Source organism: Lampetra fluviatilis, chromosome 40, assembly GCF_964198595.1.
Source record: "Lampetra fluviatilis chromosome 40, kcLamFluv1.1, whole genome shotgun sequence".
NCBI classification, from domain to species: Eukaryota; Metazoa; Chordata; class Hyperoartia; order Petromyzontiformes; family Petromyzontidae; genus Lampetra; species Lampetra fluviatilis.
In genome coordinates this window covers 8,064,306-8,086,038 of record NC_136314.1, presented here as the reverse complement: position 1 = coordinate 8,086,038, position 21,733 = coordinate 8,064,306, and the positions used below count along the sequence as shown (strand labels likewise).

Below are 21,733 nucleotides of genomic sequence, written 5' to 3'. Positions count from 1 at the left end.
GCAAAAGCCTATCGGAAAGCGCGAGATGATGCGGTTACCGTCTTGCTTAACACATTCCTGCAGAGGGAGCTGGTAGGAACGTTGGGTTGCTCGGTCAATGGCCAGGGTCAACGGTGGCGTGGTGTTTTCCGCAAATATGCATGACTGTGAGGGTGGGCACAAGCCGGCGTGAGTAGGTTAAACGTTGAGTTTTATAAGGGCACCACGGGGTGACCAGCCCTTCCCCACCCAGCCCCACCCCTCCCACCCCCCAGCCAGCCCCACCCTCCCCACCCAGCCCCTCCCCACCCAGCCCCTCCCCACCCTCCTACCAGTAAATGGCTAGCCAAAAGCCACCAGTGCTGCGAGGATGACCGGAGTCTACGCACCGAGATGTTGGGTCCTGCCAAGTTTTGCGTTTGGCGTGCAACGTTTCCCGATTGGGTCATTTGTGGGTGATTCTTTTTTTTTATTTGTCCTAAGCTGCCAAGTGCATCTCTTAGCAATTTAAGTAATGCATGATGAGCATTACTTATTTATATATATTTGATTTGGGTGTTCTAGCCGGCTTACCCAAAGTTCTGGCTTGGTCGATTCCAGCTTGGAGAGGTTTTACTGTACAGTAAGTGTTCTATTGACATTGCTATCGCCACGGTGGTGAGACGTTAACTACCTCACCTGGTATACAGGAGGTTGTGGGTTCGATCCCAACCCTGACGCCTGCCGTATATTTGGAGTTTGCATGTCTCTATCCCCGTGGTCGCGTAGATTTTTCTCCGGTTTTTCCCTGGACATTTAGAATCAACATGCATTTACAGTATTTGGCTGCTATAAATTTCCACTTGATAAGCCACTTCGTTGAGTTATCATTTGTGGCCAGGTCGCTTCTGAAAAAGAGCTACACAGCTCAATTGGCCTTACCTGGTAAAATAAAAATAGTAAAATAGTGTTTAACCTGACGTCACATTTTCCACGGACGCATCGCCACCATAAACAGAGGACTTCCTTGTCTGTAACATGATCTTGTTTGAATGATGTCCTTCAAATCCTCCTGAAAGTGGTTGCTTCTGCATTTGCTTGTGCGTGCGCGTTCGTGTCTTGCGTGTGCGTGTTACGATTGTTACACTTGTTTATCAAGGAAAGCCTCATTGCCGAGTCTCAAGACTCGTTTTCTGGAGGTCCTGCCAAGCTTTCTCAGTCGCGGGCAATGTTGTTGCCGCTTTGTATCACTCCGATTGAATACTTTGCAGGTACATTGACGGCATGACGATGTTTGGTCAATACCAGTTGCATTGTTTTGTTTTTTTTTAGCCACGGAAGGAAACCGGAGAGCCTGAAGGAAACCCATGCAGAACAGGAGGGAGAGAACATACAAACTTCACAGTTGTGACTGCTGCACCACCCTGCGTGTGTATGTGTGCAGTGGGAAGAGAGGAGGCGGCTTTGTGGTTAGCGCGCTGCACTTCGCTACGAACCCGTTGGCCCGAGTTCAATTCCCGCTCGGTCAACAGCAGTGGCAAATATTCGAACTCATCCTGGGCCTCCACCCAGGTCGACTCTAACCACCGACACCGGGGGGAGACAAAGGCGGCCGCGCGCCTGATTCTCGCCACCCACCTCCTCGCGTGCCACGCCGGCCTCCTCAGGCTCTACTCGCTCACAGCGCTCGCCCCAACAACCCGTTAAGGCTACAGTGGTGGGTGTCGGGGCGGGGAGGGTGATCAGATCTTTGTTTTTGCAGTGGGAGGCATTTTCCTTGCCGGAGCTGAACAACTTCCTGCGCATCCTGTCGCGGGAGGAGGACGAGCACGTGCGGCTGGTGCTGCGGCGCTACACGGCGTACCGCGAGCGGCTGCTGCAGATGCTGGGCGGACGCTCGCCGGGGTGAAGCGGCCCGCACCTCTCTCAGCTACCCCACCACCCCACAACCACCGCCGCCACCACCTCTCTCTTTCTCCGTCGCCGCCAGCCGCCGGCCTCGGTTTGTCTAGCTGCACCCCCGCCCCACCCGTGCAGCTGGCGATGATTCACGAAGTTTTATTTCACAGGGAGGTGGCCCACCCTAAAGGACGGTTTGAGTTGTCGGATTACTTTTTTTTGCGTGCGTTCTCCTTCATGCGACGTGAGATGAGGAATCTGCCTCGCAGCGTCGTGTCAGAGATTGGCACCCGGAAGCGGATATATAACAGAACCCCTTCTGAGCTCCCTTTCAATGACAACGACTTCTGCCCCACGCAGTAAGGGGCAGTACTTTCCCGCCTGTGATGCGCCGGGGGGGGCATGGCCTGGCAGGGCCCTGGTGGGGACGGAGGCCCAATTCATTCCTTACACCATGGCCCATGCCAACCGCGCTACGCTATTGGGAAGCTGGGTTGCAGGTCTACCCTAGACAAAGGCCCAAAGGACTGCCGACCGCCAGACCGTCACTAGTTAGGTTTTTAAATAGTTTATCCGTGTGCATTGTGTGAGGCCGACACTTCCGTTTACGAAGTTGCTCGGAAAAAACTACTTGGCCAAGATACGAGCGGCTTTGTTTTTGTTGGGTTGCATCTTGCGTGTATTCGAGTAGGCACATCTGATCATTCCTCTCCAGTAGCAGCCACATGGCACGTTGGTTGGTACCGGGACCAGACTCCTTGCATTATACTAAGCAGGCAACAATCAATAAATTAATCAATCCCAATATTTGTAATTCATCAAATTCATCAAAAAGCAGAGTCAGAGGTGCGAATAGCATAGAGTAAAAATAACAAAGAGAAGAATAATGTGTTTTTTTTTAATCTGGTCTTAAAAGCACCGACTGTCACAGCTGAGCAGACTTCAGTCGGCAGAGGCTGCTCCAGATCAAAAGAGCTGCAGACGGACAACTCTGATCTGCTGTCCAAAGCCAAGTGGATCTCACACACAGCAGGTCCTTACCAGGTTGAGCGTAGGCTTTCGTGACGTACCTATGGGCGGATGGCATCGCTCGGATAGCGTGGTTGACCAGCTAACTTTGCTATAAAAGCGAGCGCTGCGACCTTCAAAAGGTTTCGGGAGCTTATGTGAGAGGTAGGGCTAGACATACGACTTCTGGAGAGGGGGGTGTTTTTGGCAGACGCTGGAGATGTTCGCTAAGGCGATGGTTTACTCCGCACAGCAGAGAGGCGTGTGGCAACTCAACTTTGTGCGATGGCATTTGCGACATCATCTGTCTCGCCGATGCGTGGTGCATGGTTCGAAGGCGATGTGTTTGTCCAGTGTAATAGCCAGCAACTTGAGATTGCTACGTGTTTTTACGGAACTGCCCGCCACGATGATGGAAATTGTCGCGTTCAGAGGTCGTAACTTGTGGTGAGTTGCAAGGATCGTGTCCCTCGGACTTTAAGGAGGTCGACTTGCGGCTTGTTGAAGATCAGCCCGTGTTGTAGCGATGGTGTACGTTGAGAGAAGGTTTATTTCTATCTGAGCCAGACGTTTTCAAAATGGATATAGAACAGTGTGTCACCGGCGGATTGATGTACGGATACACCGAGACTCTGTACGAGCCTGGCTCCTGGAGGCGCGTGAGTTGCAAAGAGAACGGGGCCGAGAACGGATCCCCGTGCAACGCCGAAGAGGGGGCGGGAGGACGATGGTGGACATGTCATGGCCACGTTTGGTGAAGCTGGATCGGCCGATCGGGGTTGAGATTCCATCGAGCGGATGGCGTCGTCAGCGATTCCCGAAGTCTCTCTGCAGGCAGTGCAGGAGGACAACTCGGTGGTTCGATGGTATATCAAAAGTGCCCGAAATGCCCAGTCCGACCAGTGCTACCACCAAACCTGCAATCGAAAGTTTCCAAGAGGTCGTTTGATTATATCCACGACACGGTCTCTAAAAACTAAACTATTTTTCAGAATCATAATTTGTTATATATACTGGAGGAATCCGATGAGCTATAAAGCTCTTTTCCCCAAACGTTTAGAAGGGGTGGGTAAGAACGTTACAACAACAACATACAATACAAACGCAGGTAAGGGCCACTAAGCTATACAGCTCTTTTCAGAAGCGACCTGGCTATCACAAATGATAGCTCAACGAAGTGGCTTATCACGTGGAAATTTAAAGCAGCCAAATACTGTTGCTTCTGAATATGTAGGGAAAAACTGGAGGATCTGGAGAAAAATCCACGCGACCACTACAGGGAGAAAGACACACAAACTTCAAATATACAGCAGGCATCAGGGGTCGAGATAAAACCTACGACCTTCTGTATACCCGGCGAGGTAGTTAACATCTATAGGTGGAGATATAGCGAGATGCAAACTTGAAATGTACAGGGGTCAGGATCGAACCTACTGTCTCCTGTATACCTGGCGAGGTAGTTAACATCTCTATGGGGAGAGAGATGCAAACTCCAAATATACAGGCGTCAGGGGTCGGGATGGAACCTACGACCTCCTGTATACCCGGCGAGGTGGTTAACATCTCGCCACCGTGGCATCCTGTCTCAGTGGAGCAGAGCGCTCTGCATGAAGACTGGACAGGGGTGAAGTTTATTGAGCCAGTTGTATGCGGTAGTAGCTACGCCAGCAAGAGCCACTCAACTAGTTTTGAGTCTGCAGAACGACTGATAATTTGCGACTTCGCAACCCGTCAGAATTGTAGTTTCTTAAGGGATGGAGGTGACCTGGGACCTGCATCTATGTATGTTGAACTTCTTTCGCGCCGTACGTACCCAACCGTGCTAATCTTCTTGCAACGGAACGAATGTGGCAGCAACAGACAACACCAAAGAGACAAGCGAGAGGACAAACCGGACACTTGCAGGCGATCGAGCCAAAACAATTCCTGAACCAAACCGTGATCAATTTTAACCGCGTTGCGCTGGTGGGTGCCGAATCGTTACATTCGCAGAGTTGACAGTCGCCAAGGCAACGATTGAGTGAATTCCATCGTTGATGTCGCCATGTTAGAAGAGCTACTGTCCGCGCAGAGACACGTTGCGCCGACACTGATCGGACTTTAGGGGCCGTCCATAAATGACGTCACGCACCTAGGGGGGAGGGGTCAGACATTTGTGACGATGGGGGGGGGGGGGTTGAGAAATGTGACGTCACATCAAAATGCGAAACTTTAAATAAATATAGACAACACGTTCTACTTAATTAAATAGACTTTTAAATAAATGTTGTCTCCTACAACATCAGAGTGTAGCGCCACATTAAATACGCACTACAATGACAATAGTTTAAAGCGATTTGAAGCTTGTTTTATTTGGGGGGGGGGGGGCAGAGCTTTGTGACGTCATATTTGAGGGGGGGGGGTCTGACTTTGTGACGCCGTGTGACGAAGGGGGGGGGGGGGTAAAAAATCGTCCAAAATAGCATGACGTAATTTATGGACGGCCCCTTATGACGTCACGACACCATGACGTCATGAGGCCCGCCAGCACGCGCAGGTTTTTATGTTGTACATATGTTGAACTTCTTTCGGAGACAACCGTGCAAATCGGAGACTGCGGGGGAAGGTCAACACACTAAACAGAAAAAGCAGTTCTAAAGAAATGAGTTTTCAATCTAGACGATTTAAAAGTGCATCGTTCCGTTAGCTTCCTGGTATTGGAAGGAAGAGCGTTCCAGACGGCCACAGAAGTCCAATCTGAAAGCGCGCGATGCGGTGACCGTCTTCGTTCGATGTTTTTTTTATTACCACGTGGCCCGCTGGGAAAATCAAGTTGAAGAACCTCTTCCCCCCCCCCCCTCCGATCTAGATAGGGCAAATGGGACGTTGATGCTCGTGTTCTGCCAAAATACCCTTTATGATGGTACCCTTTGTGATGAGCGTCATACGGTGTTATTGCGTTGGTGCGTACGCTGTTCACACGGAACGTACGCACCGTCTGCGAAATGTTATGAAAAGCCAAAAGTGATATTACGTCATCGGTACACTGAGCTGCGAATGTACACGCGGACAGGCGGTTTGTCAATTTGGGTGTTTGACTGTTTACAGTATTTATGCATTAAGAATATATAAAGAGCGATCGGGAAGGAGACATTAAAGTGCACGGTGACTGAATCGATGTATTGAGAATTCAGTGACGTTTCGTGTTTTCAAAACCAATGCTGGTGTGTCTACGATGAGAGAGTCCGTCCATCACCACAGCAGGGAAACGTATAACGTGTGAACAACAATAGAAATTTCGATTTAAAGCTTTTGTGACTGCAGGATTTCATATTCTTGGTTCTTTCGGTTAAGTCACGTAGAAGGGATATAATAAAATAATAAAAATAAAACAATACAATTCTCACGACGTTTCGATTGCAACACAAGCAATCGTCATCAGGTGTGAAAACCACAGCAAAAAAATAGAAAAAGTGGCGGTTTTTTGCTAACGTTAAGAAAAAACCGCCACTTTTTTCAAATTTCTTGTTGTGGTTTCACACCTGATGATGATTGCTTGTGTTGCAATCGAAACGTCGTGAGAATGTTATAGTTTTATTTTTATTATTTCCCTTTACGTGACTTTACCGAAAGAACCAAGAATAACAATAGAAATAGCAAACATGGCAGAGGTGTGCTGCTGCTCACAAACAGCAGGAAGGCACGACTTCCATCCATATGCCTCGCATGCATGTGACGACTTAACACACTTCTCTTGAGATGACACTTTATTGAAGACACGTTCACTTGACATCAGGCGGAGACCCCCACTGCAACAGCCCGAGTCTCCCGCACATCTCCCCCTTTTATACCGGCACAAGGCCACGCCCCCCTTGTCGATCATTCTCGCTGACTCTGGACGCTCGCTCCACCGTCAGACTCCACCGTACGCTTCCGTCACCTGAGCACGCTCCCTTCTCGATCATTCCCGTAGCCACCAGTCCCTTAGCACTCACAACTCATACCCCTGTAATTAGGGGCCGTCCATAAATAACGTCACGCACTTAGGGGGGGGGGGGGGGTCAGACATTTGTGACGATGTGTGATGAGGGGGGGGGGGGTTTGAGAAATGTGACGTCACATCAAAATGCGCAACTTTACATAAATATAGACAACACGTTATACTTAATTAAATATACTTTATAATAAATGTTTTCTCCTACAACATCAGAGTGCAGCGCCACATTAAATACGCACGACAATAACAATAGTTTAAAGCGATTTGAAGCCTGTTTTATTTTCAAAATGGAAATCTGGTTTTGGGGGAGAGGGGGACAGCTTTGTGACGTCATATTTGAGGGGGGGGTCTGACTTTTTGTGACGCCGTGTGATGAGGGTGGGGGATCAAAAATCGTCAAAAATCGTCAAAAATCACGTGACGTTATTTATGGACGGCCCCTTACCTACCGTGGCCACTCATGCATTTGTACTGGAGGCTGACTTCCCTGTTATTACCTCCCGTGGCCACTAGTCCTCTCACACCGCATGCAGGCTCCATTGTCATTATACATGTACAATTTTCCCAGCCTTGTCTAGACCACCAACTCAATAGATTTAACAGCGTGCAGAGGTGCTGCTCTCACCGCGCGAAGGCACAACTCCTTATCATGCATTGCGTACATATCATGTTACCTCCATAGTGCCTGTAGCGCTCTCAGCCTTGTCTAGATCACCAACTCAAGAGAGTTGACAGTGCGGCTGGTCATATGATTATAATTCCTCCTTTTATGTTTTCTTGCACAATCGCTGGGGAAATAGTTCAGTGTTTAAAACACGAAACGTGGCAGTGACATGCGGTGAGGTCAATGGCTGGGGAGGCACTGGCTAGTGTCAGAGCCAGAATCACACACTGATGGGGGCGTGGTCTCACTGAAGGGGCGTGTCCTCACTGAGGGGGGCGTGTTAGACACGTTCCTGAGGGGTTGTGCAATCAGAGGGGAGGCTGAGCTCCGCAAATTTGGCGATTTTGACTATAAATAATTTATATTTAAAATTACTTTTTTTTAAACACGCTTTAATGAAATGTACCGTACGAGTAATGGCAGAACTCCACGACTCTAGGAAGTGGCCCCGATGCTTGCCATAACGTAAGGGACCGTGGTGATTTACAGCCAACGTGAGTTGAGCGTGGACAATTAGACCCAAGCCGAAACATATGATATTAAAAAAGATTGCTTAAAAATATAAATGTTATTTTTTTATGATAGACTATAGTATTGTCATCAGTATGACATACGTATACCAAGTTTGCAGTCGATACCACATTGGGAAGTGGGTTAAAATTGAGTTACAATATTTGAGGATACAACAACAGACAGAGTTGAGGATACAACAGAGTGAGTTAAATAAAAGCGTGTAAAATTATTGGAATCGTACAGGAATTACATTTATAACAGATCAGTGGAAAAAAGCTACCGGTCGATTCCAGATTAAATAATTTTGGTGATTACCGATGCTGCGTTGGCAGCGGTGCACAAGTAAAATAAACTAAATAAAAAAAACACTCAACACGTTTGTCAATAACGCCGTGGCCTTAATAGTTGTCGAGAATAGGCAACGTTTTGGGAAATGGCCCTCCTTGATGGCCGACAGGGACTCCTCTACTTACGAATGAGTTCGGTTCCAGATGTCTCTTCGTAAGTCGATTTGTTCGTAAGTCTAACTTTACTCGTTGATTCCAAACGTGTTGTACGGCATGTACACTAAACACGGAGAAAGAATGGCTTTAAAAATTGTATAATGTCCTGTAGATGTCAATGCCACTGGCTCTTCATGTTCTGCAGATGTAGATGCCACTGGTCCTTCATGTGGCATCTACATGAAATGCGGACAGTTTTGTTCGTATCTCTGAAAGTTCGTAAGTCGAATGTTCGTAAGTAGAGGCGTCCCCTGTATTTGTGTGCTGCTAAGGGTCGTTGGCCAAAATGTCAACGAGAATATGTTTTCTTGCCACGGCCACAGCGTTATTTACACGTGTTTGAGTTCTAGTTTCCACGAAGCCTTTATGTTCAATACAGTGCCATCTGTTCAAGCATATGTTATGTTTTTGGAAAATCCAACATGGTACGAAACAAATGAAACTAAGAACACAGGCCCTTCGCCTGACCACTGCTGGACGAAGGCCTCTCACGCTTGCCAAGTTCAGTGGAAGTTACGCGAACGCCATCTAAACCCGACTTCGCACGGGTTAGCGCGGGTCGGAGAAGCTGTGGATCACAGCCGTTGAGAGCGTAGTATAGTACAACATTGCAGTGGATTTTGCTGCACTGCCGCTTCACTCATGTTGGTGGCCCATCCAAGCATTTCCAAGCTCCGTCCTCCGCTTAGGTTTTGAGATCTATACTCTTAGGTTTTTTCGGTAAAGTCACGTAGGTAAAAAATAAAAAATAGAGATAAAATAATAATAAATGAAAATCAATCAATTAAATCACGACGTTTCGGAGGCAACACAAGTCTCCGTCTTCAGGTGGAACCGTCACAGCTAAATTTACTGTATCAAGTGAGGAAAAATCCAAGAGACAAGATCTTAAATCGAAGTTAAGGGGGAGGGGCTTATCTGAATGTGGTAGCCAGGGAATGACACGGGTGGGGGGGGCTAAAAGGGAACAATTGGTGCACCTCAGCCCTGGGTTACGGCCGATGTTGGCTGCCAAATCCAAAATAGGAGTACTGTTAAACGCTGGGGATGTCAACACTCGGTAAAGTAGACTAGTACCTGTCAAATAAGATGGTACAAATATGCGTAGTTAAATCTTTTTTTACATGGTTAAAAACATCTTTCCAATGATTGCTCAATTTGTACCCATCATCACGGTTGAAGTTATGTTTTTTTTTTAGATCTCATGGATTTTGGAGGCATTTCTTGTGGTCACAGTAAAAAAAAAGCTTCCACTTTCGACCATTGCATACTTGTGTAATACGAGAGTTCACCGACGGTCGCCGATCGGTGGGATTGGCTCCGCCGGTTCAGCCACCAGCCAATTAAATGGATGCGCCAAGTTCAAGGGCGGAGCTCAAGGATTCTTGTGGGTAACCATCCAGAAAGTTCGTGAGGGGGCGTGGCTATAGGCGGGGCTTGGTGACGTGGGTGAAGGGTTATAAGGGGAAGCAGGAAGCAGCTCGGGGTCAGTGTGTGGAGTCTAGAGGCGAGACCACGGCTCGTCCCTCTGGCACGCCAGCACCACCACTCCTTGCGCGCCGTCTGCCAGCGGCGTGCGGGAGCGGGGGGAGCGTGAGCGAGCTGTGCGCGGAGCGACAACATCTAACGCGCGGAACGAGAGTGGAGCGGTTTCGGTGTTAAGAGAACGCGGAGCTGTCCAGCCAACGAGAAATAAATAATAAAGACACGAAATACAGATTGTCGTCGAAGTGCTTTATTACACTTGTAATAATACTGGTAGGAACCCACTGGTTCCACCAGCCCACAGGGGATTATTGTGTCCGTCCGTCGTGCATGGAGGGGCTGGGTGGGGAGGGGTTGGGTGGGGTGGAGCTGGGTGGGGAGGGGCTGGTCACCCCGTGATGCCCTTATAAAACTCAACGTTTAACCTACTGACGCCAGCTTGTGCCCGCCCTCACAGTCGGGCATATTTGCAGAAAACACCACGCCGCCGTTGACCCTGACCATTGACCGAGCAACCCAACGTTCCTACCAGTTTTTTCCGCAGGAATGTGTTATACAGCCCCTTTTGCCAGTCACATTGTTGGGTGAAGGCATCCCCATGCCGTTTGGTCAGTGCTGGCAGGGGATATCGTAGACATGGGGAGCATATAAGCACGTAACATTTTGCGCCACGTCCCTCTGCTGCCCACCACGTAGCCCCACAGCTGCTAACAACCTTTATGCATGGCCGAAGTGCTATTCAAGCTTAACCTGCTTAGCTTCTTGATGTCTGTATGTTGAACTTCTTTCACATCGTATATAGCCAACCGTGCTCATCGGAGGCGTGGGGGAAGGACAAAGTGCATAGCTCCAGTGGTTTCCTCATATGAGAAGAGCATTCCAGACGGCCGCAGACGCCCATATCAAAGCACGCGATGCAGTCACCGTCTTTGTTTGATGGCCAGTCAAAAGCCACTGCGTGGATGACCGGAGCTTGTGTGATCTGACGAGATGGGCACATTTTGGTCATAGGCTGTTCGTCTAAACGGGGTTTTATTTTTATTCATTCTAAAAGGGAAACCCGGTTAGGGTTTTAACGCTGGCATATTCCACCGTGGAAGAATGACGCAGTAACGAGAGATCATAATTGGCAAGCGCACATTTTCTCCGTCTTTATTGAACCCGTTTGCAAATGCAGTCAACAGTTCATATTCTTAAATCGAATAAAACTTCAGTTAAAGAGTGCGATTATTTAAATCTCATAGTATATACAGCACACAACGTCCAGGGAGCAGCTGCAACAAATAATATACATCGCGTGCATTGCCTTCACGCGATTATGATGACCGATTAAAGCAACGCATAACATTTATGGGGTAACGCTGATATGTTTCTAATTTCACGCGCACTAACACCATATACAATTCATCATCTCATTCTATCTGCAAAGTGCTACACAACACAGCTGTGGCAGTTTGAAGGCGCGTTTATTCGGCACGCGTTTATGGCAAAAAAAAAGTTACGCCGTAGTACAGCAGGGTTCTTCAAAGTGGTGGAATGCAGACCCGCATGTGGCACACACGGGCTCTTTCTATACCCCTTTTCCAATGGCACATCCGAGCCGAGCCAACACGGGGCAATCAAGATATGGGTCGATTCCCACCGGCTATTTGCCGAGCTAAGCCATAATCAAAACCACAATATGCTGGGCCTCACAAGGAGACATCTGAAATTTGGTCAGGACCCAAGCAAGGATTAGTGGGGGGCGAATGGAGGGGCGAGGATAATGACATTCGATGGGTTCGACATCGCTCCCAAGATCGGATGTTCCAGTTGAAGCGAAGCAAAAAAAAGAGAAGTAATTGAAGTGGCCTGCTTAGCTATGGGCCTGCCAATAGATGACACCGAAAGAAAAATGAGAGGTAAACAAGATAAAGGCATGGGAGACATGTAGACAAGAGATAGAATAGTGAGATGAGATAAACGAGCGAGAAGGATGGGGACTGGAGATATGATTGGCGGTCACGTGTGCAGTCGTTATGACAAGATGTATGTTGAACTTCTTTCGCACCGTATGTAGCCAACCGCGTTAACTGGAGGTGTGGGTTACGGACAACAAACTAAAGAAACTAAAAACAATTCAGAGATGTAGGCACGCGACACCATCACACGCCTTATATCATCTGGCTCGCCAGGAAATATAGTTGAAGAACTCTGCTGTAAAAAAAAAGGATAATTTATCGTGGCTCTAAGGGTAGTGAACGGGAGAAATTATAAACGCAAAGTACACCCATTTCTGCTTCCTTTCAACGTTCCAATGTTGCTGGACAGTCAACGTCGGCCGAACGCTTTATGCGGAGTAACGCTGTGGATGTCAGCAGGAGGCCTCTGATATGGTCACACCTTCGAAAAGGGGTCAAGTCTTCTTGAAACCGTTCAATCCCACAATTTGGTGACCGATGACAAAACGGACAAACTTCACAGTCTTATAAATTAATTATGCATTTTAATACGTTAATAACGGATGAGTTACATGAACTAGTGTGATCTCTGCTGCAGCCCAGTGCAACAGGATGGAGTACGTACAGATTGCTGCCCATCCGCAAAAGTAAATCGTTGTAGGTAAAAGCCTATTAACAAGTCACCCGCAATGCGCCCGATCGCGACATATCTGGTAGGAAGCGAAGCCGAATCAAGCCTGGAGAGTGCCCGTGTATGGGTGACCGCATTGCAAAGCAGGTGTTATTATAGGCTACTGCGGTGGCTATGTTGTGGGCAGCATGAGGGAACACAGTAACATCGGTGAATGCTCCCATATCTGTACTTCCCGCCTTCACCGACTCACTCTGATAAGTGTGGGCTATGATCAAATCAACCCCCCCCCCCCAAATTTGCAAGGCGGGGGTGGGGGGCGTTAGTGCTCATTCAGCAGTGGATTGACCAAAGGGCCGTACAGGTGCATGTAGGTTAAAAAAAATCTACTGAGATGCAGAGTTGAGCACCAGCATATACGTGCAGGTATTAACTTAATTACTAGAATCGTTTTTCTTTAATGTATTAACATTACACGCAACGACTACCGAACGATTTTGGTTGTTTATACATGACGTCGGGTTTTCCTACGCGGAACACATCTCCAACCAAAGACAACACAGCACCACCACCACCATCAGTCACTTGCATTCCACGGCGAGCAGTTTTTCTGGAGGCTCTGTGGCACAAGGGAGGTGCGTTGTGTTGACGATGGCACCCAGCCAGCAGCGACGAGTCACAGATGATCCCCCCCCCCGCCCCCAGTCCCCCTGCCCCCCCCCCACCCCTTCCATCCACCCCCCACCGGGGCCGCTCGGTGGTCGCAGAAGAGCGCATGTACAAGAGTCCGTGTCGCGGCAACGAAGCTTGGCTCACACCTCGCACAAAACCACCGGGAAATCCGCGTGGATCCTGGGGTATTTCAACTTCACGCGGCCCTGAGAAGGAGAAGATTGCAATGTGACATTTGTTCAATTCCATCAAATAAAAAGTACTTTTTTTACCGTAATTTGTGCTATCGGCATGAAGTCAAGAGACGAAAAATTCATTTGGAAAACCCGCAGAGCAATGCGACCCTCTAATTTAAGTGGAAAACCAATTCTTACTTAATCTTTAAAAAATGTTATTGTCTGGCCATTCATGGCCGAGTTGAGACCATGAGCTTACAATGCTTGTGGGAATCCGGCTTAATCCCAAGCAGCCTATTTGGAAAAAAACATTTGTACAAGGACCATTACCCAAAATATTGCCGATTACATATTTATCCTTTTCAGGCTATTGACAAAAATGTTGAGTTTTTGTTGTTGTTATGTGCTTGGACACTACTGCCAACGCAGCATCACTTAATGGGTTTCAATGAGAAAGGGTCTTTTTGTTAGTCTGTGGGTCTCTTATGTGAATCTATGAGTGCCTGTATAAGTCATTGGTGACAGTGCCGAGACCATCACCTCAGTACACTTGAAAACCCGATTAAATCAGCTCAGTCTGTGTGAGTCGATGGGTTTTCTGTAGTCAATGGGTCTCCATGCGAGTCAGTACCGATAGTGCTGAGACCATCAACTTACTACACTTGAAAAGCCGATTTATTCACAGCCGCTTGAAAGCTGGATTCGAACCCAGGAACTCAGCGGTGCAACCTAAATGGTCTGACATCTGAGCTATGAGGCAATTCCATTTTGGCCACCTCATAGCCCAGTTCATTTTGGAGTTTCAATAATAATATAATCGACAAACCCTTGCCTCTAAATTGCTGGTTCAGAGGCATGCGCCACTACATCTGGCCAAAAAGCATTTATAAAACGAAACTGAGCCCTGCAGTGAGTTGAATGAGGCAGGGCTTCCCAAACTCCAGGTCTTTTCCCCCTACAAAGGTACACATCCCCTTGTTAACAACGGCAAGATACAAAGTGAGTGTGTAATAACTTAAATGGAAAAGACTGCTAAACACACAAAGGCAGATCAAGGATTTGGGAAGCTCTGATAGAGGGGTTTGTGCGTGTGGGTCATTAAACCCACGACACCTGGGGCGGTCCCTTGACCTCCTGCCAGTGAGCCTTCAACACCTCACGTGAGAGTCTCAAAGTGCAACTAGCTTGGCACAAACGCTGTGGTGATGTCACCGCCACTTAGTGGTGAACTGCCAGTTGTAATTTTAACAAGATGGTTTATCAAACATTAGAACCTTGTGGTTGTGTGGTGTGCAATGGATGGGACGGACCTCAGCGCGTATGAACTATGACGGGAATTTGATCTGGTTTGGTATGTACGTTGAACTTCTCTCGCACCATGCGTAGCCAACCGTGATAATCGGAGGTGCGTTTTACAGTTTCCATACCTGGGGCCGCAAATTATCCAATATTCTTCGTAAAGAAGCCGTCTGTCTGCCGTTGATGTAAATTACTATTTCTTCATAGAACTCATTCGCCAAGTCGCCATCTTCATCAACGAACAACGAACTAGGAAACAATAAATCACAGGTGTTAAATTATATCGTACAATACAATGTGGATTTTTTTTTTTACAGTGCAATCGCAGAAACAGGGGGAAAATTATTTTATTTCAGATGAGAGGCAACCAGTCATGGCCAGGGGTAGGGAGATGACAGCACGGGTGGCTGAGAGAAGGGAGTTCCACACTGTGGAGGCAGTGGAGGAGAATGAAGTGACATCCTACCTTCCAAAGGTTGTCAGGGGGCTTTGACAGAAAGCCTTGGTTTCCTGGAGCGGAGATTGCATGGAGGAAAGTAGCGCGAGATGATTGGGGAGTGGTGGGAGAGTGCATGGAGGGGAGTAGAGATGAGAGGTAGGAGAGTACATGGAGGGGAGTTGAGTGAGATGAAAGGGGAGAGGTAGGCAGGGGAGAGTCGATGGGACAATCGTGAAGATGGTGAGGGCGATCTTGAAATTGATGCTGGACATAATTGAGTAACTGGAATACTGGGGTTACGTGATCTCATCTGTGTGCGAGTGAGAAGGCTGACAGCGTAAGTGCTCTTTGTTGATTATATTTTATGTTGAGCTTCTTCTCTGGAGGCAATGATTCAACACAACAGACACAATTACTCATGATAAATGTTTTTCCTGTTAGAAATTTGAGTATGGTAGCAGTAGTTATAAAGGTGCTTTCTGTATTAGTAGTGTAGGAAGTTCACATCTAACATAATCATTCACGTAAATAACACAAATCACATACATAATATCCGTTAGAAGAGAGTGTCAATCATTTTCATTAATGTTGCTGTTGTGACAATCTGAAATGCACTTATCATCAACCATTATTAATCCACTGCCGGTTGAAGGCCTCTCCAAGCCACTCTTATTTCACGTAATATAAATTGTTCATGAAGATCATGTAAAGTTGTAAACCAACTACGTAAATGGCAGAGGCCATCTGACCAAAGCAAACTGGGTTCAGGAATGTTTTTTTTTTCCCCATCAACCACATACATAAACCACATACATCAACCACATACATCAACTACATACATCAACCACATACATCAACCACATACATCGATTACACTCTGAAATACACTGTCATCGTCAGCCTCTCGCTCAGGGTCCTATGATGTAATACTCCACCAAGCACCTGCAAATAAGTCATTTTCATCATTTAACCTCCAAGGCAAATGTGGTAGAAGGCGCGTTTTATCCTCTGGCTGCTACTCCACTGTTATTTTAACCCTCCAGCTATCAGTCCATCGAGCAAAGTGTCCTGCCAATGTCCACCTACTTTTGTTCACAGTCAAAATTATGTCATTAACCTGTGCGTGTTCGTCAGTCCACGTGTTTCTGCTTATCAGTCTAATCCCAAGCATGCATCCCCTCCAAGCTTATGTGTGCACTTTAGTGCCTTTGATTGTTTATCTTTCAGTGTCCATGCTTCTCATGCACCTTATAGCAAGGACTATGGAATGATTAGATACTTGTCTTTCATCAGTGTCCATGCTTCTCATGCACCTTATAGCAAGCACTATGGAATGATTAGATACACTGGCTTATATTTTAGAAACATTTAATTGCTACCGAATGAGTACCTAGTCTTTATGCACTCAAATATACCGGTAAAAGGTTTATTCAAATAAAAAAAATCCACCACATCACATTTATTTAATTTTAAGATGTGCCTAACAGGTAATTCGCTTCGATAATGCAATGCAAATATTAATGACGATAGAGCATGTGTAGTATTCATTATGTAAGATGTTTTCAAAATATTCACTAGTACAGTACTGTGTTGGGGTGCCAAGCACAATGATAATAGCCAGTGAGGTCAGTACCCATGGAAATGCCATGACAGCCAAACAGGCAGGACCATGTTACATTTAGGTGCAGAAATACTGGATGTCTAACATAGTCTATGTATTTTAGGCTCATTCTTTCGTGTTTTTTTTTTTACCAATTTCATCCAAATTTTTCCATCGGTGGCATGAGACAAGGAGAGAATCCAACGCAACCCTTTCTTAGAGAAGGGGTCTACGGAACTTAATATCACAGAGCTAGCTCTGATATCTCTGGCCCACACAGTAGGGGGCAGCACTTTCCCACCTACCCTGCCAAACAGAGTAATGTTCATCACCTGGTAATCATGACGGTATTGTAAAATGTTCAGAGCTGTACTTTAGTGACTGTAATGAGAGCATCAACCCACTATACTTAAAAAAAACAGCTTTAAACACAAACGACTGCATGAATGTATGATGATCCACCCAGCCACTTTCTTCCTATTCAATACTTATTTTAGCGACCCTAGTGTGATGAAAAGTTGAGCCCTTAGCCAGTGGTGAAAATTCTGCAATATCAAGGGAGTAGTTAATTCAGAGTTATCCACCATTACTTCCTTCCACAAGATGGTACCCCATGTCTCGAGCTAATAAGGTGTGCAGGATGGTATGTGTTATAATTACGTCTCTGTACCTGTTATATAAGCACGTTTGTAATTAACTCTGAAAATTATTCATCAAGGGTGCAAAATCAGGTACCCATTTGTGGTAAGTCAACAGAGGTCATTATACGGCTTAATTCAATCCCGAGAGGGATGAGGGCTGTGGCCTGATCCAGTTGTGGCAATTCCACATTCGTATGACAGACTTCATTATCTATAACCAACAAAAACCATAAAGAAATTCCCACAAAGTGAGTCACCTTTTATCGACTCAAAAAGGTCACATTATGATGGTATACCTACTACTGTATAATTACCCAGTAATGTCTGTCCTGAACGCTCGTGACGTCACTCCACAACGACCATCCCCCACCCTCATTAATATTCATGAGCAGGTGACGTCCTCCAAATAGACACCCCCCCACCCCTCCGAATGAGCGGGTGACGTCACTCAATATGGAGTACTCCCCCCCCCGCACTAATTATTCATGCACAACTCACGTCACTCCACATCTAACAGCCCAATTCATTAATAATCATGAGCAGGTGACGTCCTCCAAATGGACACCCCCCCCCAAATGGACACCCCCCCCCCATTATTATTTACTACTATATTCACCCAAGAATGTCAGTGTGTAACGCGCGTGACGTCACTCCATGTCGACCAGCCCCCCTCATTAATAACCATGAGCAGGTGACGTTACTCCGCATGGAGAACCCCCCACCATTAAAAATCATGAGCGGGTGACGTCACTCCACATCGAACAGCCCCCCTCATTAATAATAATCATTATAAGGTGCCAGTCCTCCAAATGGAAATCCGCCTCCATTCATAATAAGCGGCTGACGTCACTCCACATGGGGGGCCAAGGGGCCTCCTCCTCTCTCCTCGGCGTCACCTTACAACCCTCACTACAAAGGCAGAACCCTCACGTCACGCGATCTCCGTAACGCTGTTGAGACATCAAAGTAAAAAGGACGTCGTGATGAACAAGGGATTATAACCTTAACATGAAATAGGTCTGTGTCACCGCGCCCTTACAAATCGCACACGAATTGATAAAATGAATATCACGTCGCGGTCTGCTTTTCGCTTGCAAGTTTCAGTTTTACTGCAATACACCCGTTCTTGGAGGGGCAAAAGGCGAGTTTGTTATAAACAGAGATACGGTTCTGACCTCTGACCCAGTGATAACAATTCTTCATTGACAACTATAAACTATTTTTTATTTTACCAGGTAAGGCCCACTTAGCTATATAGCTCTTTTTCAGATGTGACCTGGCCACAAATGAAGGCTCAACTAAGTGGCTTATCGTGTGGAAATGTATTTCAGCCAAATACTCTAAATGCAAGTTTATACAGACACACAACCTCCAAACATACAGTACATGCATCAGGGTGGGGATCGAACCCACGTTTTCCTCTTTACCAGGTGAGGTAGTTCACATCTCACCACCGTGGCACCCCTGGCAAGGCCGACCTCCAGCGAACTGGTACCTGTTTTATCACCCCCAGGAAACGTGGGTGATGACATTTACGCGAACATCATGTCACAACCCTGACACCTGACACACCCAACAACCCCTACAACTCTCCCACAAATTGGTACCAATTTTATTGCCCTCAGGCCAGTGGATGTGTAATGGTATGTAGTGGCGATAAACTCAACCGGTCCTGGGCCTCCCCAAGGTCCACTCGGCCTCAAATGATTCCCTGGTGCGTAGTGCTGGCCACCCACCCCATCGTGTGCCGTACCGACCTTCAAAGGTGCTAATCGGTGGCAGCTCTTGCCCCAAAAGTCTGTTAAGGCTACATGGGGGATCTTTGTACAGTATAATTGCAATCAAGGAACGCGACTAGCCCTGCGCTGGACACACGATGGCTCTAGACGTGATGATGGCCGAGTGACGGAATGGGAGCCGTGAGCGAATAGACAATGACGGCCAATTATGAATTAAAGAGTCCTCACACAGCAGTGGATAGACCATGGCTGATGCTGACAGACAAAATATAATTTAGAACCATGACGATGCCATTTTGCTGCTGCTGCCGAATGATAATATAATACAGCAGCCGTGGTATGTCGCACTTCACGTGTCATGTAGCAGTGGATAGGTCATGGCTTGTGGTGGTGGTAACAGAGGCCCGCCTTGCAGCAGTGGACAGAGCCTTACCCGTGTCAGTGGTTATACGGAATTGAAGTTTTCGTGACTGCAAGGATCCATATACTCTTTGGTTCTTTCGGTAAAGTCACGTAGGTGAAAAATAAAAAAAATACAATTTAGTTACATTAATTTTTTGTATTCATCTACGTGACTTTACCGAAAGAACCAAAGAGTAGTGGTTATACGGTTACACGTCTGTGCACATATACGCGGCGAGATATTCTGCAATGGATACAGCGACATCTGCTTCCGAGGCGTGTGATGTTGTTTAATAACTCAGCCTTAACAGAGTACTACTACAGCAGATCAGCACATCAGTACTGGGGGAGACAAAGGCAGTCGGGAATGACATCAGCAAACACCACCCACCCGCGTGTGCATTATCGGCCTCAATAGGCCCTCGCTAATTAGCACTCGTCCCCAACGGTGTGTAAATGTTGTGTAAATGGTGTGTTTCAAGGGTGAAGTGGAGCGCGTTATCTTTGTTACTACGGCTGGTGGTTATGGGCGAGCCGACTAGCACACCACCCCCGGCCATGTGGACACAGACCAAGGGTGGCACAATCGGGTTTAATTGTCTTTTTATATTAAACCCGACCATCTGAGATTGTGAGAAATCCCGTTTAATTGATTCTAATTGCAGAACCGCACTTCGCAACGATGGGCTTCATCCATTCCAAGCGAAGGAACTCCCTGGCGGCACCCACGATTGTGGAGAAGCTCGTGTTCATCAAGACCAACCTGCTCGCCGCATTCTACGACTACCCCGTGCCCGACGGCCCCGAGTACGATAGCAGCACCGGCGAGGAAAGCAGCCTAAGCCTTGGATCAGAGTTTCGTATTCATTAAACCAGGTTTTAATTCCCCGAAATCGGGTTTAATTGTATTAAACAAAAACCCCGATGCCTGCCGCTGGAAACATCGGTTTTTTTCCCCCACCCATGATACACAGACTGACTGAGAGAGCGTTACCCGCGTCTGGAGAGGACCCAGGGGCTTGCCAGGCCGCGACGGGACGGGGCCGCCTCCTCCTCGTCGTCGCCTGCTGATCCCCGATCGCCCGGGGTCGCGCCGAACACCCAGCTCCTAAGGGTTTTGGACGCATCGCCTCCCATCGCGCCTCATGCCAAGTCACGAAACAGAGTGTTTGTGTGTTGTTATTGTTGTTGTTGTTGCGAATCAGTGGCCGCGTTTTTAATCGCTGACAGGCGAAGCGTCGCTTTAGCCTTAAAACGAGCGGACGAATCTAGGTGCGCCGCATGACGTCACGGCGGACGAAGCGCGGACATGACGTCACGGCGGTAGGAAGCGACGCTCGCGGCGGTGACGTGACGTCACATCTCACTGTGTTAGGAAGCGACGCTCGCAGCGATGACGTGACGTCACATCTCACTGTTGTCGGAAACGACGCTCGCGGCGGTGACGTGACGTCACATCTCACTGTGGAAGGAAGCGACGCTCGCGGCGGTGACGTGACGTCACATCTCACTGTGTAAGGAAACGACGCTCGCGGCGGTGACGTGACGTCACATCTCACTGTGTAAGGAAGCGACGCTCGCGGCGGTGACGTGACGTCACGTCTTATCAACAGCCTCCCGCGTCGAGAACGCGAGGTAGTGACGTCTCGGTGGATAAAAGTAGCGTGCGCATGACGTCGCTCTTGTGTACAACGCTCGTTGACGTCACGAACGCATACCGTAACGAAAAGACGACACTCTCGCGAGGACGTCACGCACACTGCAACCTTCTTGAGATGACGCCATGTTGCCATCGGTCGCGCGCCACTATGGAGCAGAGGTCGCAAACGGGTTTTGATTTCTTACCAGTGGCGGCTCCTGCAAAATCTCTCAGGGGGGGCAAATGTCTGGATGATTGATAAGGATAAGGTCCACCCATGCAATGGATAAATGAACAGCTTAAGCATGTAAAGGCAACTTCACTTCTTTAATACTAATGAAAAATAAAGTGACTCTTACAATACATCTTGTTTGTTTCTATACTCACTATTAAAACAAACCACTCAAGTTTATTTTATTAAAGATTCCACTAGGTGGCGACAAATTATATTGTTGGATGAAACGTGCTTACGTGTGATGACGTAAGCACGTATGATGACGTAAGCACGTTAGGGCGAGCCCTCCCGGAAGCCATAGAGAATGCATTGCA

At 47.4% G+C, this 21,733-nt stretch overlaps 2 protein-coding genes across 4 annotated transcripts in view; one reads left to right on the top strand and one right to left on the bottom strand.

Moving 5' to 3' along the window:
* The window catches only part of LOC144946209 (ras association domain-containing protein 1-like), a 40,508-nt gene extending 35,518 nt beyond the window's left edge, over positions 1–4,990 (top strand). For all 3 annotated transcript variants that reach the window (XM_078875055.1, XM_078875054.1, XM_078875056.1), the window contains exon 8: positions 1,721–4,990. In XM_078875055.1, coding sequence (XP_078731181.1) covers positions 1,721–1,867 — 147 coding nt within the window. In that variant the 3' untranslated portion in view covers positions 1,868–4,990. The remainder of the gene's footprint in view (positions 1–1,720) is intronic.
* An 8,327-nt stretch (positions 4,991–13,317) lies between these two features.
* On the bottom strand, positions 13,318–20,842 carry LOC144946208 (tumor suppressor candidate 2-like). Its single transcript, XM_078875053.1, has 3 exons — positions 20,540–20,842; positions 14,853–14,973; positions 13,318–13,455 (listed from the first exon to the last, which is right to left on the bottom strand). The coding sequence occupies exons 1-3, from the start codon at positions 20,680–20,682 to the stop codon at positions 13,390–13,392; spliced, it is 330 nt and encodes a 109-aa protein (XP_078731179.1). The 5' UTR covers positions 20,683–20,842; the 3' UTR covers positions 13,318–13,389.
* Between the last annotated feature and the right edge of the window lie 891 nt (positions 20,843–21,733).